The sequence below is a fragment of the Mycteria americana genome, chromosome 21, assembly GCF_035582795.1.
Source record: "Mycteria americana isolate JAX WOST 10 ecotype Jacksonville Zoo and Gardens chromosome 21, USCA_MyAme_1.0, whole genome shotgun sequence".
Classification (NCBI taxonomy): Eukaryota; Metazoa; Chordata; class Aves; order Ciconiiformes; family Ciconiidae; genus Mycteria; species Mycteria americana.
In genome coordinates, this window is record NC_134385.1 from 5,069,129 (window position 1) to 5,086,012 (window position 16,884).

The window sequence follows — 16,884 nt, forward strand, 5'->3', positions numbered from 1 at the left end:
GTGCATTGGGATCTGTTGGCATTTCAGGTTTTTGCTCCTAAGTGTGTCAGAAGAGTTTAGTAATAGGTTTGTAGCAGTAATAGGTTTGTATCTCAGTCTTATAAATATGAGTAAACAAGTCCCGTTTTGTCACAATGTTAGATACTCTGAGAGTATCTAGCGTAGATGCTCGTGGCTTGGTGATCTAACTGGCTCAAACAGCATGGAAAGATAAGGATGGCACCTTTCCTTTGGTGTTTCCTGTGGAAAAAGGAATAGAGGAGTGGGCAGGATCTGATGATTCATGTCAGATCTTTCAAGCCTGTCTGTGGTGCTGGGAAGCCTGACTTGATGCCTTCCTAACCCAGTCTTAGCCCTTCCCTGTGACAGCAGACTGTGCTCTCCGGTGTGAGACCCCTGCTTTGGGTTGCAGCTGTGTAAACACCTAAAACTGCTATAGCTGCTGCAGAAGAGGTCCTGTGCGTGCATTCCCTGCCCTTATACTCAAACAACTGTTTGTGGGCCGCATGACAAACAAATTGAGGAACTGAATTGGATTAAAACCGGCTGTTTCTGCACCAGGCTGGTTTTGTTCTGGGGTCAGCTGCTCAGCGAGATTCCTGATGCCAGCAGAGAGGAGGGCAGGCAGAGCTGCTCCGTGCCCTGCCAAACGCCTGCAAAACTACGGCTTTCCTTGCCTTCCGCGTGGAGCTGTTTTGGGGTTCAAGTGCAATTGCTCTGGTCTGTGTGTGGTGGTTGTGCCTGCGTGCCCTCACCTGGTGCTTGCCACTGAATTGCTCCCTCAAGGAAGCTTTCAGGTTTAGTTGTTTCTCCAGTTTCGTTTTCAGTTCAAACTAACCCGAGAAGCTGTGACGCTGCAGGCGCAGAAGAGCTATGCTGAACTCTGCAGGGTTAGGATGATTTGTTCCTGGGGGGCTTTTCCTCAGGCTTGTTAATTTTTGTGGGAAGCCTGTTCTTTCCTTTGGCTCACACAGATGAATATTTTCTCCTGACAAAAAGCTTATTTTATCCCACATACACTACTATGTTATATTTTTGCAAGACATCAGGGAAATCAGGGTGCTTTGGTTCTTTTTGTGGTGCGCTCTCTCTGCTGCAAATACAGGTATGTGACATAAAGACCTCATTAGTTTGTGCAATGGTAAAAGCTACTCAAAGTTTGACTCTGCAGCAAGATAGTTAATACCCAGACCTAACCCAAGACTGAAAGGAAGTCTTAGTGATGGGGAGGGCAGTTGAAGAAATCAGTCACTACGTTCCCTTTGGCTGCTGAAACCGGGATGGAGCTAGGAAAGTGTTAAGGTTGAGTGGTCTGAGCTAGTCCCTGCTGCAGAGCGGTTAGAGCTCGGTTCATGGGCTGCCTTTCCCTGGAGCTCCCTGACCCATCTGCAGGGACAGCAGAGCCTGCAGAGAGGTGCAGTTACAGCTTCCAGCAAATAAATTTACAGTGAAACAAATGACTGATAGTTGGCAGAGCTACCTGCAGCTTTCTGCATGCTCGTTCCTCGCTGTTGGGATGTGAGAGTGCAAACCCGTTAGCTTAAGTCCCAGTGAAAGCTGCTGTAGGTTTGTGTTCGATTGGGTGTGGGCGTTTTACAGCTCACTGTATTCTGGGGTAGCTGTTTATTGCTGTTATGCAGCTGTTGTGTATCTAAACACTTGTTTTTTGTGGACACCTCTTTGTGAATTGAAGTGTTCCTCAGATGAAGTCATTTAGGAAATCTCCATTTATAGGCAAACCCCAAAGCTGGCTGACAAATACCCTCTGTGGCCTTCAAATGACTTATGTCATCTGTCCAACTTTGACTTATGTCAGAGGGGAAAGGATACCTATCAATTCTGAAGATTGCTGTAAGCGTCAGTAATTTACAGAGTGAAGCTGGGTCAGATTGAATCAAGCTTCAGTTCCTTTTTACATCAAAATAGCTATTCCTCAATACCCTTTTTATTGCAGAACAGAGTTTCCCTTTAATGAACCTGTCACCGTAGGTCAGTGTAATCTGCACAAACACTTCCTTTGGCCATCTTACTACGAGGTGTCCTTTTAGAACAGCTTGGCTTGACATTTGGAAGTAAGAAGTGACGGTGTGCTGGGTGTTTACATGCAGCGATGCAATCCCTACATGCAGGGACCGAGCCCCTTATCTCGTGTGGCAGAGGTATGCAGCAAGTCTGTGGAACGCGTACCCTTGCGTGTGTGCTGAGTCGCAGCGTACGTGCTGGAGATGACTGTCAGCAGTGGCAAAGTGGTGGGTTTTGTTCCTTAGAAGGGCATGTTGTGCTGGGGTAGGGATGGAGAGGGCGTTCGGCTGTGTGGCTTTCTGTGGCCGCATCTACCAGGGTTAAGCGTTGAATGTGAGTGGGTATGTGTTGGGCAGTCTCTCTGTGGCTAATGACATCTTCTTGGAAGCATGGGCCATGCTGAAAAATCTTTCTTCTCCTTCAAATGGAATATTTCACCACCTGCGACCTTCTATAAGAACTGAACCGAGGTGTGTTTCACATGACTGATGTCAGCTTTCATTTAAAATGAGTAAGTTTTCCAGCTGTAGGTAAGGATACGATCCTAACATGATTTCAGCATATTTTTACATTTCCAGAAACGCTGTCAGCTTGTACTCATGGCTGCCTGATACACATAGAGGTTTCTAACTCCTGGGGCTTACTCAGAGCTACCTTTGAAGTCTTAAAAGCATAGCAAAGCACTTTTTGTTTATTTCTAGTCTATATGGCTCAGTATGGATTTAGGTCCTGCTGGTGTTAACATTTTTTCTTAATGTGCCTTTTCCATATTACATTTTTTAAGTGATCACGTTCTCCTTCAGTTTCACTCCTTTCATCTGTTTTCTTGCTCTGATATAGTTAAGTCCATTCCCAGAAACCTTCTTGTTTAAGATTTGCTGGGAGTGCTAGTGTAGGTGGAGGGAATGGGGGGTACTTTTGTAACCGTTCCTCATGCTGGCACCCACCTATCAAAAGGTCTTGTTTGCTGAGCAAACCAGCAGTTTCTGGCTTGTTGATAGCTGTACTTGGGAGCGTGGGGGGGTCACGGAGTGTATTAACGAACCTGCTCTGATGTCCAAGGACACAGCAGTTGAGCAGAACAGAAAGGCTGAATCTGGCGTACAAGAGAGGTCACCAGAAAGTCATAGCTTACAGTTCAAGCTGCTCATTTTTTAAGGATTTTTTCCTTATTGGATTTTAATTCTCTTCTAAAGCTCCTAATAGGCTCTTTCTCATATTGGACTTCTATTATATCACCTTGCGAGGTGTATATAATTCTCACTTAGCTCTTAGATGGGTTTATTCAAGGTGATCCAGAGTCAAGTGATCTGACAAACCACCCAGGTGTGTTGGTTCCCGAGGCAGGGCTGTGAGCTGCTGGACATACCCCAAGCACTTCTGTCCAAGGCACATCTCGTGTGTGTGGGACCCTCCGCTTGTGAACGGGTAGCTCACCGTGCCAGGTATGCAGGCCCCAGAGCCAGCTCCAGTGAGCTTGCAGTTATACACCCCATCTGAAGGCATTTCCTCAGATAGCAGCTTCTGTGCCTTGGAAACGTGTTTGAGACACTTGATGCTTTCTCTTTCCGCATCCTATCTGTTCGCTGATCTGCTCGTTGCTGTTGAAATTGATTCCTCTTGTTTCATTTGCACGGTTGGTAGAAGAGCAGTTTTCGCTGGGTTGACTTTCTTGGACCAGATCAGCTTGCCTGCCTGCAGGGCATGATGTGAGATTTGCTTGTTCAGTTGGGTGTTTTTTCTAGCCATTGTTATGGTGGAAGGTCCTTTCCTGGCTGAAAAGAAGCAGTGATAGTTTGTTGAGCTCTTAATGCAGCTAAAATATGTTGGCTGGAAATCATCATCTCTAAATTGAGAGTTAGTAGAGTGGCAATGAGAGAATGAGAGCAGGCTGAAAGAAACACTCCTGTTCATGGTGGGTTTCAGGAGATCACCACCGCCTTTTTTAAGATTATCTTCTGTGAGGTTTGGGGGAGTGTATCAGTCCAAAACCTCCAACAGGTCTGGAAGATGAATGACCATCTGTGAATTAGCAGTGGTGTGGATCCCTATCCGGAAGCGTTTGGAAGAGCGTTAGGAAAGGCACAACTTTCCCCTGAGATTAGAATCGACTTGGGGCATGTTAGGTCAGGTTGCTTTAGTAAGCACAATCCTCGTGCAAACAGTGTTGCTGCTTCATAAACTTTGTGCACAGCAATGAGAACTACAAATGTTTGGGTTTTTTTTTTGTAACGGAAGTGTTCTTGTTCAGAAACTTTATGAGCTTATTTTCACGGTGGGATGCCTCACTGCCTGTATTTATGTTATAAAGAGTTTGCCAGATCAGTAGTGGGAATTAATTTCTCTGTTTTTCCTAGTTATGGCTAGGGCACCTTTTTATTAAAGCTGGAGCTGTGGAACACAAGAAGAATAAATTGCCTGGGGAGGGTTTCTTTAAGGAAATTCGATATCTTAATCAGAAGTAATTAGAAATTACAGTAGTGAGACTGTGAAGGAAAAAATAAGGCTACAACGGAATTACAAACTCTACCTGAACTGCTTACTGTTTGGCAAAATCTGAGTCAAAAGGTGACATTTGGGGCTCCTGTAGATGCAGTCACGTGATTCCAGAGCGTCCATTCAGAAAGAGATTTAATTTTAAATAGCTGAGCTGTGTCCACTTAACAAGTGTTGACTCTAGTCTATACTTTAAGTTGATAACGACACCCACACAGCACAGGTTTCCTGTATCTCACATTTTTTCAAGTGGGAACATTGCGTTGCCTTTTAGTATGGAATTTGATTAGAGGTGCCTGTTTTATGTACTCGAATGTGCACCGGTGAAAGCATGGGGTTTAATCAGATTGCGCGTACCCCGCGGTCTGTTTATCCCAGGAAGCAGTCGGGCATGCGGCAGGGAACGAACATGCGAGGTGCCTTGGGAAAGACCCATATGGCAGGATTGCAAATTCAGCTACTGCCTCAACTGCTGCTGGCTTTTTCAGAGTTCAGGTGAGCTTTCTAACAAATTCGTTTTAGTGCTTTGATAATGGCTAAACTCATTCCTGTTGCTTCTTAAAAAGAGGCAAAAAGAAACGCGTCGCAAACTGGCTTTGCGGTGGCTGAGACGAAGAGTGGCCTCATTTCGGTGAGGAAATGGTGGTTGCAGATGAAATCGTCTATCGAGTCATAATTATGGGGGCATTACCACAGCATTGCAATGTGTACTTGGCTACTTTGTTTTCACTGAAAGTCTGACGAAAATGGAAACCACAAAACTAAGGCAAAGGTGGCTTGTATTTTACCCCAGAAGCCAGTGGTAAATAAGTAACCCTATTATTACGTGTATTATTATATAAACCATAAGTAACCCTTTTGGGTGTGTGTTATAGTGTAATGCAGAGGCAGATTATATATAGCCCAGATGATATGTGCAACCCACAGTCCTCAACTGCATGCCTCAATGGTAGGTTGAGGATGGAGGTTTTCTGTTGCTGATACATCCAAACAAGCCCACTCCTACGCTTCATGGCAGACAACTATAAGCAGAAGACTGAGTTCGTGTTTTCAGTAGCATTTGTCAGGTTAAAATGGATTTTGTTCACTAGATGCAGTTTTTCTTGGGAGGTCCTGTTGGACTGTAAAAGCAGCTTTTGCTACTTCAAAAGCTGTAGGCTTGCTCGGAAACAGTAAAGCCTTTTTGCTGAATCAGTGCTGAGGCCTAATGAATGTGATGATTATCTCTGATCATTCTTTTGTGGCAGAGGTGTGAAATTCTTCGTTGGTCTTTGCACAGATTCAGAAAGGCTGGAAAATAATTCTTAAAATTGGGGAGGAAATGTAACTTAATATGTACAGTCGAGTGCAAGTTGGCAGGTACGTTTATTTCTACCATGAAGTTGCTATTATGAGTCTGCTTGCTTTGCTTCGCGGTATTGGATCATAGCTTCAGACAAGCTGCCCCATGCTTTCGGGCTGCTGCAGTTTCTTCACCCTGGAGTCAGTAATCCTCTCATTTCTAATTGTGTCCATGATTCTGTACGGATAGAGCTGGTTAGAGGTTTTTTGAGTAAATTGAAATTCCCTGCGAGGTGTGGTACAAGAACAAACTGTTGTATGAGCAGGTAGGTACTGATCACAAAGGAATTTTAATTTCTGACGAGCCCTATTGTACTGAAAGCGGTTGTGCAGAAAGACACGATGGAAACATGCCAGTTCCAGAGATAAAACAAGTGTGGTGCTGCTGGGGCTGGGATTTCACAGGAGCTGCAAGCTGACCTTTAGTTGCTTTTGGAAGGAAGACCTTCTGCAGCCCTGTGTCTACTGTGTTTTCTCCCTTAAAAAAAAAAAAAAAGCTGGGGTTAGTGTTTTTGTGGCAATGCAACGAGCTGGAAAAGATCTGGGTGAAAATGAATCCTTTTATTGGTGGCCTGCATTTAGGACGGTTTAAGGCAGTCAGGCTGACTTTTGGGTTTGAGTCTTAGATGCTCAATGTTTATTGTTGTGTGTTGTTTTATAGCCTTTAGGGGAAAAAGGCATCTCAAGACTTTCTGTTCTTAATATTCACAGGTCTGAGGAATAGGGACCACACTCCTGAATGCTTTCCCTTTACGTATAACGCTCTCTGAAAGGTGAATTGGACTTTAGGCATTTCCTGATCTCCTGTGTGCTTCCTATTACTGCACTAATTAATTTATACAGACCTTGCTCTGGTGCAGAGATTGGGCTGTGGTCTAGGTTCGCAGAGGCTCAGCTGGTATTTTTGTAGCTAGCTAGGGATGCTCTGGTGCTATGGTGGCTCGAGCAGCAATAACGTTATTCCTATTGTGGGGCTTACGTAGTCAAGAATTCAGTTTGTCATCTCATGCTTTTTGGAAAGAGGGAGAAATAGAAAGTACAGCTTAGATTTTGGGCAAATGAGCTCTGCATGTCAAATATTCATTGTATTTTGCTTGCAGTATGCTGAAGCAGGTGCTGGTGGAGCTGGCTCATTTTCTTAAGTCCCACTGTGCAAAAATGAGTTGGGTACTCGGATAACCGGGATCCTCTGTGGAAACTACTCTACAAATACATCGGTTCTTTTCCTTCTATCCTTTTGGTGTGCCCAGACTTCTCTGGGTATTAGCAAAATGTGTGAATTGCATTCTTCGGTATAAGAATTTATTAACACTCACATTTTGAGGGTTCATATGTGTTGATAGATTAAGTAGTGTGTGTTGGTCTTGTGGATGTCTAGAACATCTTTAATATCCTGATTTTAATTATATCAAGCTTAGTCTTCTGGCTTTTTAAAAATTTCAGCCCTGGGTTGCTTTTAGTTATCATCTCTGATCTCTGCAGACGGGCTATTTTGTTCATTCCGTGTTATGATTAAATGTACATCTTCCTCTATTGAAAAGATTTCTGCAGTAGAACTGTTTTGCAGCTTCAGAGTTTTGAGTGGTGTGGTTCAAGTGTTAGGTGTTGAGCCTTCTTGCTGAGCCAAGCTAAAATCTTGTCTTTTATGAAACTTTTCCAAGCTGAAACCTGCATTGCTAAATGTTGGGCAGGCAGCTGATGAAATGGAGTTTTGAGAGGATGGGGCACTAAATACCAGCTGCATGCAGACTTGTGGTAACCTGCAGGTGATGAGTACGTCTGTCAAGCCTTCTAGGGAAAAACTTCCACGTCTACTCAACAGTAGAAGTAAATCTAAAGTTTTACAGTCTAGCTGTCAGTCAGGAATCCAGAGCATAAATAGCCTCTTGTTCTTGGTGACTTAGGGCTTCCATCTTTTGGGAGGTGGATCAAGGAATAGCCATGCCTTGCCACCTCCCTTTGGATGCTCTTACTCCTGTGTCAGCTTCCACAATAATAAGAACAAGAGCATCTGTCCTCTGCATGAATCAGCCATTCTGCTTTAATTTTATCCTCTGCTTTTACCAGGAAGATAATTTTGGTAGAGGCGAGCCCTTCAGCTGCTTCAAGGACAGTAAGTAGGGAAGCTGGTTTGCCATATTCATACTGCAGGTTTCTTCCCCTGCGTGCATCCACACCTCCAGAGTGGTTGATCTGCTGCCAAAAGGTCTGGAGGCGAATTATAAATGTTTACCGTACTGATAGCTAAATAGAAATAGCATTTGTCACTGGGAGCTGGCTTAGAAGTCATGCTGTGTTTGTCTCCGTGCCATGCTTTCCTATAGGCTGCTGGCTTTTTGTTTAAGGTTTGGTAAATATGGCTCATTCAGTGAACTAAAACACCTGGGAGAGGCTATGGGTGGCTTTTTGAGACTTTGTATTGTCTGTTTGAAGTAGATCTATGAAAAAAATTTGCTGCGTTAGCTTGTTAGTAAGGTGTCCAGGTGCTACTGTGGGAGTCCTATATAAGGTAGCTGTTTCTAGGAACTGGAGTATTGCAAGTTTTCATTTGGGTTTGAATTGCTTTACAAAAGAAGTTAATCCCCTCTTGAAGAGGGGGAAACTGAGGCACAGATAGACCAAGGGCCTTGTCCAGGGTTGAATGTGCTGGTCAGTAGCAGAGCTGTGAGTGAAGGTGGGCCTGGAGTCCCGCTTCAATGTTCTGCACAGCGTGTCGATGAGTATTTTTAAGGTTTATTTTATGCAAGTGATGAAAAAACCCACTTGCCTGCCACATCTCGCAGCCATGGAGGATGCAGCTCTCTTCCTTTCCAGTTCCTCTCTGGTAATGTTATATTACTGTGCCACCCACAGGCAGCTACCACGCTGCTAAAAAATCTTTGCCGTTTGCATGGGGAGCCAGTTATCAACTGTTAAATCTGTGACGAGAAGCCGCTGGTTTCGTTTGCTGTAATATCTACTGTATTTAGATTTCTCAAACCTAGTTATTCTAGTATTCTGTTTAAATTGCATTTATAGCTGTTATACTATTTTCTGATTTTTCCCACTGTTTCCATGGGATGTTTGTCACTTCTTCCACAAAACCCTTTCTTTGTGCTAAACAGCTGCTGTGCTCCTGCTCAACAGCAACTGCTTTCCAACAACTGAAGAAATGCAAGCCGTGTTCCAGTCTGACGCGTTGGGATCCTTGTGAAGAGAGAGAAACTGCAGGGCTGTTAATGAAGGCGGGGTGCACCAATAATTGACGTGTTGCCAGATCAGGCTGTGAGAACAACTTGGTTTCATCTGTGTCATTTTATTGAGGGGGGAATATTCTGATTTACGTCCGGGATGCACGGGAGTTGACCTCTCTGTTGCTCTGTGCGTGATTAGCGCAAAACAAACTGGGTCAGCAGAAGCTGCTTGGAGGATTTTGAAACCAGCGTACCCGTTTGTAGCAAATGATGTTCAAAGCACGATAACTGAAGGACATGAGCAAACCAAGATTTTTAGGTGGAGTTGATTTGTTATTAGATGAAGTCAGAAAAAGACAAGCTTTTTGGCTTCTGCTGACCTGAAGAAGGGCTTGTGCATCTCTCTTCCCCTCTGTACTGCTCGGTCCAACAAGAGGTTAACTTTACCTTCACACCTTGTCTTGTAATTTATAGTAGTGCATTTGGCATGGTTGATCTGTTCAGGTTTTTTAAGAATTTCCCTTGTGATATTTAAGCTCTCGCCTGTGCACCCGTGCTATAAGCTGCCCCTTGGGAGAACTGTTCTGTGCTGTTGAGTTATTCTGCTTTGTGGAACAGAATTTTAATACTGTTTACCGTGCTCTTAATCTTATGGCTGGCAGATAAATCGAGTTACTTTAGCCCTTCCCCTGGGGACTTCAGGGGGCTTCACGGACAGCATACCCATAGCATTAGGTGGAGTTATCTCAGCTTTGCAAAAATCTGCTCATCTGTCTTCATGGAATGAGTAACTGATTGGTGAGAGAATAAAGTGTTGATTTTGTTTTTTAATTGCATTTATAAAAAGGGATGGACAACCAGATCTGGTGGGGCAGTTGGGAAGTTTTTTCTGTGAGTCCAGCCTTTCAGAAACATCTGCAGCTGGGTTAGATGCACTGAGAAGAGTCCTTCTCATGACTTGGTTCAACCATTCGAGTAAAATTTGGCAAGCCAGGGATGAAAACTCAGAACCTCCCTGATAACCTCTGTCATGAAGAGTAGGCTGCTCAGTGCCTGGCCTCAGTCTCCCAGCTAGCCTTATTCTCGTTGTCCGCTTTTTCTTGTTCTAATTGTGAGCTCTTGCAGGCAGCCGCAGGCCCTCACTAGGCTCATCCCTCACCTGGCCCAGCAGGGACCGGCTCTGGATTTGGGCTTCTGGGTGCTGCTGTAGCAATATCATTTTTAAAATGGTGTAAAGCAAAGGACTGAACTAGCACAATGCATTGTAATATTATATTTGTTTATTGTATATTTGTTTAGCACCATATTAGGTCAAAATAAAGTATATTCTAGGAGGTTGTCAAGTGAGTTTGGTTTCATTTCACGGATTTGTCACTTGAGCGCTCGGTAATGGTCTGTATTAATGCAGGACCTTGTTCCTCAGGCTGTTGGGTGTTCGTTAACACTTCCCTACCCCTCTCCCTCCAACTGATGGGTATAGTTCAAGACTGTTCTAAGAACATCTTTTCTCTCCCTCACATGTTTTTTTCCCAAGACAGCCTCCGGTTTTGTCTCTCATTACAGTAAGAGCCCTGTAGTAGCTGCCCAGCTGCTGTTGCGTCCCTCTCTGGAATGGTGATTTAGAGCTGAGCCAGCATGGAAACTGGCTTTCCACGCCTAAGGCAAGCCTGTTAGCAGACGCTGCGGAGAAGTAACGTGCCACTTTTGTTTGGAAGACTTGTCAGTTTTTCTAGTTTAGTTGGGAAAAACAACCAACATTGGCTTGGTTTTTAGTTGGACTTTTGGAACTGTCCCTTAGTCTTTTGAAGGAAGCTGCTGAGTGTTACCGGAGGAGATGAGCAGTCCTAGATCAGAAGTGCCTGTGAGGACAGAGGGTGCAGCTAATGAGCTTCACTGTGGAGGAAGCTGAAAGCATAATGTTCTGGTCTGGGTAAGGGTTGCTGAAAATGAGACCATGAGAAAGTGGGTAAGCTGGTAATCGGTAAAGCTTGTAGCTGAACTATGTAGATTGCCTGAGGCTGGAAAAAACAGTGGCTCCTTAGTGTGCAGCTTCTTGGTGACTTCGTGTTTGGAGCTGGGGCTGTAAGGTCCTGTCCTTCCCAGCCCACCCTGTGCTCCTATGAAAGTGCTTAGTTTGCATCTGGGTCAGCTTTGGCTGCTCCCAGGGCGGCTGGATCAGCGCTGGCGCAAGGAAGGGGTGGGAAGGCATGGGAGGAGGTCCAGAGCCTGGACTTTGGTTGGTTTACGTTGCTGCGGGACCGCACCCTCAGGAGGATGCCTGTTGAGCAGACGGGCAGAGCTGGGACAGCTGACATTCCCTGCTTCAGCAGAGAGCATGTGAAGACTGAAGAACCAGGGTAGAAAATGGTGTAGAAAATACTACAGCATGGCTGCGGAGCAGTCATTTTCTATTGTGTGTGGATTAGCTGCCTAGCTGGAAAAAAGCCATCACCTTGCTGCTGAGAGTTCAGAGACGGGTCAATGGAACAAGAATATATTCTTAGATTGGTATGAAGCGCTGGGGGGAAAAAAAAAAAGGCGAAGTGTTTGAACTAACAAGCCAGACAAAGGCTGTGCTTCTGCTTGCTGCGATGCTGAGCAGCAGCAAGGGCAGGCAGCAGGGCTGCAAAGCGGCGTGTCCCAGAGCGGTGAAAGGAGTTGTGCAGTGCCGGTAACAGGCGGCTCTGTGGTGGCAGAGGAATTTCACACAGCTGTCAGGCCCAGGGAATGTCTGAGCACTTTGGGGACATGAATATTCAGAGGAGCTGTAGCGTGTGTCATACTAAAGGAAATGCAAAATCCAAGTTTTCTCAGGCTTACGTACCGGGGAAACGGCTGACAGTAGAGGATAAAAGTAATTTTCTGTTCTGCGGGGCAGGTTATCTCAAACTGTCCGTTGCAGAATACAGCTTCCCAATTAGCCAGTCCTAGTTAATGCTGGCAGCAGGATCTGCACTACTTAATCCATTGCTTCGGTGAGAAAGTGCCTGTTTCTTAGCACAGGCAGAGACGTGCGCTCCCGCTTTGGCAGCCTCGTGGAAATGCTGGGAGTCCTGATTTTCCTCCCCCTTGCACTAACCTGGCATCGCATTTTTTTTTTTCTCCGATGTGCCTTTTATGCTTATTCTATTAATAATCAGATGATTGTGGATTTAGTGTTTTGCTCAGAAGGATCCCTCCCCATGCAGGCTGAGGTGCTTCCAGCCGCGCTGTCAGGCGATGACAGATGTCCTTGGTGCGTACAACGAGTGTCCAGCAGCGATGGGCTGCCAGGATTAGTATTCCAGGCACAAATATGCCCCTTGTAATATGCAAAGCTCAGCACAGCCTGTGCAGGAATGCCCTTGAAAGGCAAATTAAACTGAACTCCCTGGTGGCTCTGGGGGAGTGGGAGGGTTGCTGTCATCTATGCTGAGGTTCAAGTAGGTTTTGAGGTGTCTGTTTTTTGTTACTCTTCTGCTTTCCCTTCCCAGAAGGGCTCACTGAAAGGGCAGGCAGGGAGACCTTACCTGCAAACGCCCTGTACAGTAGATTTGCTACTAACTGGGGGTTTGGGTTTGTGTGAAGATGCTGACTTGATAATGACATTTGTAAAAATCATTATGGCTCTTCTGCCTTCAGTGGAGAGCATTTGTTCTAGTTTTTGCAAATGGTGTCCTTGATGCAGCCTTTGGAATAGACATATCATGTGGATGTACCAAATTGCGCATCTAAAACGCACGTGAAATTTAGCTGTAGTTTAAGTGTGAATGGATTAAGCTGGAGGGATTCTGAGGGTGTTTCCCAAGTAACCTCGTGGTAATCTGCCTCTGAAATGATGTGATGTTCTTGGGCAACTGACTTGCTGCCCAGAAGTCTGCACAGATAGCACTTCTCTTTGCTAAGCTGTTTAAATGCTGTGATTGCCAACGATGTTTTGAGAGTTTAATGGCTTTGTCGAGGTGTTCTCCCCATCTAAGAATATTGCTGCAATGGTATTCTAGCTGCAACAGAGAGAACTAGCCTGGAGCGTGGTTGTCTGATCAAAAGAAGCGTTTCACCCACACAGTTCAGCAAAGCAAAGCTTAAAAGCCCTGCTGGCAATAGCTTGTTCAGGCGCACTTCCAGCGATGGTGTGGTAGGGTTATCTCCTCTGACGCTGCAGCCCTGTGGTGCTCCGATGCTGTCGTGCAAGCCGAGCACGTGCTGTAAAGTCAGCAAATTATCAGATGGAGATGATCTGTCTGATCCGATGGTGCATTACAGGCAACAAACTAGACTTTGCTGCTGGGAATTAAGGTGATGAGCAGTCCTAGACTTAGTGGTGAAGGGTTAGGCTGAAATGGGCTACACATAAAAGCTAGCTTTGACTTCTCAGCACTGGAAACAAGCTTATTTTGTAGCTCTTTCCCAATCACCCCATGCTGTGCCTGTTGACATTTCGTATTGTGGTTGTCTTAGTTTGAACTGCAAGCGCTTTAGGACAGAAGCTCTCTTCTCTAAAATGCTGAGCATGTTTTTACCGTGCTACGTAATATATCGGAATGAAGATGTCTCTTCATTTCTCCGAACTTAGTTCCTCTTGCACCTCATTTCAGCACTTTCTCCAGAGAAAAGCTGGGTTTGCTACTAAAATTCTACTTCCTCCTTTTTGTCTTTTTTTCCCCAGTACATTCAGAACTGTCTTGATGTTTTGTGACATCTAAAATGCTTCCTGTGCACGTGCTATTCTGCCTTTGCTAGATAAGCATTAGCTGTTCCCTTTTACAGCAGACATGCCTCCTTGAAGAGGCAGACGTGGGATGTTTTCCCTGGGAACGAACATTTGATGCTTTGTAATTATTGCACCTTAATTTTGTTTCCCTTTTCTTTCCAACACAGCATGTGTGTGACTGGATGCTAGCGATATCTTCAAAGAGGGGTGAAGATGCCACACACTCCCGTTCCTAGTTTGCTGGGACAGGATTTCTGCTCTAGGTTCCCTCCACGCTGGTTATGTGTAGACTGAGCAGAGCTGATAGAGAAGTGAAATTAAACCTGGGTTTTGGTCACACTTGGAATTCTAATTTGTGTGTCAATTTTGTTTCCTGTTTTTGTAGGAATTGCTCAGAAAGCTAGTGTGCAAGAGAAATGGAAGAGAACACTGGTGAGTACACTCTTAGATATCTTACCATGGGTTGTGGACCTGTTCTTTCCTCCTTGGTTAAGCATCACAAAGAATTTTATTACTTTAAACTTTGTGTCTTCAATTCAAAGGTAGAAGGCGATTAGAAAATAAGCTAGTTTGGCAGATGCATCAGTTGCAACTGGATGGTGTGGACCAGATCTGATTAAAGCTGTGTTGTACGTCTGGAAGATCTTTTTTGAAATCTCCCATCTGTGAAACCTGGAATACAAGTCTTTTGGATATCCCAAGCTCTTGAAAACAAATAACATCCCCTTTCTTAATAGGTAGGAGGCTAGAAGCGTTGAGCTGGTATGTGATTTGAACAAGGCACATGGCAAGCCATAAAGAAGGATCAGCTCATGGTAGCTCCTGACTTCTCTTTCTCTATTATTTCTCGAGGCTGCTCTATCTTGCAGAAGATGTAGGATTTTTTTATTAAACAAAATTTGGCTTTAAAGCTCTTGCTTTAGGCACTCTGTACTGCTTGCCCTGAGGCACACAAACTCATTGCTGTTAGGTTGGACTGATGCAAGGATATGATTGCAACTAAAACTGGTAGATTTTTGACTTTGAGATTGCCTTGAATGTTTTTTCCATCTGTTTGCCTAAAATGGCTATGGAAGACACTAGCTAAATGGCCATTTTTTCCCTCCCATTGAAATGAGATTTGCATGAAAGCTCTTGCCTGCACTGTGGGAAGCCAGTCTCCATGAAGCATATTGACCTCGCATCTTGTGGACCACGACATGCAGTTGGTGACTTCTAACTCATAGTGAAGTGCAACTCTGTGACCACAAATATTATTTCTAGATTACTCCTATGCAGCTAGGCGATGCCATCCTATAAACTCGAGAATGATGTACTTGTCAGCAGTGTGGTGTGCTTGGCACGGCAGATGTACTGGGCCTGTCTGCTGAAGGCCACTTTTTGACTTCATGCAAAGCTGGTCTGTTGGAACCCAGTGGCCCAGTTGGAACAGCTACGAGCCAAGTGTACATGCATAAAAACATGTCATGCTTATAATCCTGGTGGCAAGAATTGGTGCTGTGCCCTCTAATTGTTAGCCTGTAAGGTGCACATTTAATTTGTGGTGATTGCTTTCCCTTATGATTTGCTTGTGGCAAACTAATCCCAAATGATGACTTTCGAAGGGGGAGGATGGGTAGAGTGAGTGTGGCACTGGCAGCTGATGGTGAAGATGTGGAGATGACAGCTCCCTGCTCAGCCCCAGGACAAAGCACAGCCAGCAGCAGGGCGAGTTTTTCCATCTCTCCAGCCTGCATTAATGGGATGGCTTTGAGCAACACTGTGAGCTCTGCTTATTCACCAGGACTCGGCCTCTGCTGGGACTGCCAGCAGCCAGCTGTGTTCATATCGCAAAGCTTTTTGTCCCTTTTTATGTGCAGTTGAACTCCATTTTTGGGGTAGGTCAGTGAGCCATGGAGTTGGAGCCTGTTGAGCTTACAGAGAACTTTGACTCCCAATTTGAGCAGTGCTGGTGGCCTGGGATGTGAAGGGCTTTATGTTCTGTTTGCATTTTGCCAGCTTAAGTAAAATTACCTCCCCTTTCCCTCTGAACAAATTCAGCTGTGCAAGTTTCGGATGGAGTATCTGTACCTGGTCTTTGCATGCACAGACACCCCGCACAGCTGGGAGTGAAGCTTTATGTGTTGCCGCCTTAGTGCTGGGAGCTAAGAGCCCCATATTAAAGGCAGAATAAGCAGATGGGTCTTCTATTATTATTTCCTTAAAATTACTTTGCTTTTAAGGACACTCATTCTCCCAAGTGCTGCTAAGCTCAGGACTCCTGGGTTGCTCCCGGCACTGAGACTGGAGATGAGGTAAGGCGGAGCTGCGTGCAGGAGCTGAGCTGAAGTCGATGCTATTTGTTCCCTCAAAGCCTGGTGCTTTTTGATGTATTGCTGTCCTTAACTGGTTGTATATTAACTGCATTCACAATGCTGCATGGCTGGCTTTTGTTTTAACTGCATTGGCGCGTGTTCAGAGTTGGTGTGCTTCGAATGGCCACTGGGACTGCACAGTGAAGCATAAATCCTTTTTAGCTGTCAGGCTTCACTAGCCATGGGTGGGTGGGGGAGCCCTCCTTGGCTGGCTGCCCTGGCTAATTAAAAACAAAATTTGCTGTTGTCTTCGGATTTTAATTCATGCTCATCCCTGAAGACTAGTGGAAGCATGGTCTCCAGGCAGCTGCAGTGAAGTTTCAAAGCTTGTCTATACACAGTTTATTTTAGAACAGGTATGCAACTTAAAATTTGCTCTCAACCCTACCCTCGGTTGTTTTTCAAGTATAGAGAAGAATATACAGAAACTTCTTACAAGCCTTGGAATGCGGCCCTGAGCAAGTGCCTATGGTTTAAGTAACCACATGTCGGTTATCTGCAGTCATTTGGATGTGCATGTGTTGTAGGTAGGGCAGCATCAGATGGCTTAGTTTTTCACTCTAATGCTGGAGTTAAGCAAAACCGAATTATTTTGCTATAGGCTGTGCCTGTGTGACTGGCATTGGCTTAAGGAATGCATAAACTGCTCAAGTCACAGCAACTTGTGTAGCTTGTCAGCCTGAGCCCTCAGCTACCGACTGATGCTGTGAAACCTACTGGGGACGGAAGAAATTTTGAAGTGGTGGGAACCTGCAAGGTCCTGTGTAGGAGCTGAGAGGTGGCAGTGATGGATTGTGCCTTGGTG

At 45.0% G+C, this 16,884-nt stretch overlaps 1 protein-coding gene across 7 annotated transcripts in view; it reads left to right on the top strand.

The window, feature by feature from the left end:
• Positions 1–16,884, top strand: part of PHACTR4 (phosphatase and actin regulator 4) — a 68,340-nt gene that overhangs the window by 11,237 nt on the left and 40,219 nt on the right. For 2 of the 7 annotated variants that reach the window (XM_075522537.1, XM_075522536.1), the window contains exons 2-3: positions 14,111–14,157; positions 14,268–14,462. Coding sequence is in view for 2 of the 7 variants with exons in the window: in XM_075522534.1 (XP_075378649.1) it covers positions 14,142–14,157 (16 nt within the window). In the remaining 5 variants the exon portion in view is untranslated. Of the gene's footprint in view, positions 1–14,110; positions 14,158–14,267; positions 14,463–15,947; positions 16,020–16,355; positions 16,436–16,884 lie in introns of those variants that run through there. The other 5 variants (XM_075522534.1, XM_075522533.1, XM_075522535.1 and 2 more) reach the window with 4 other exon arrangements.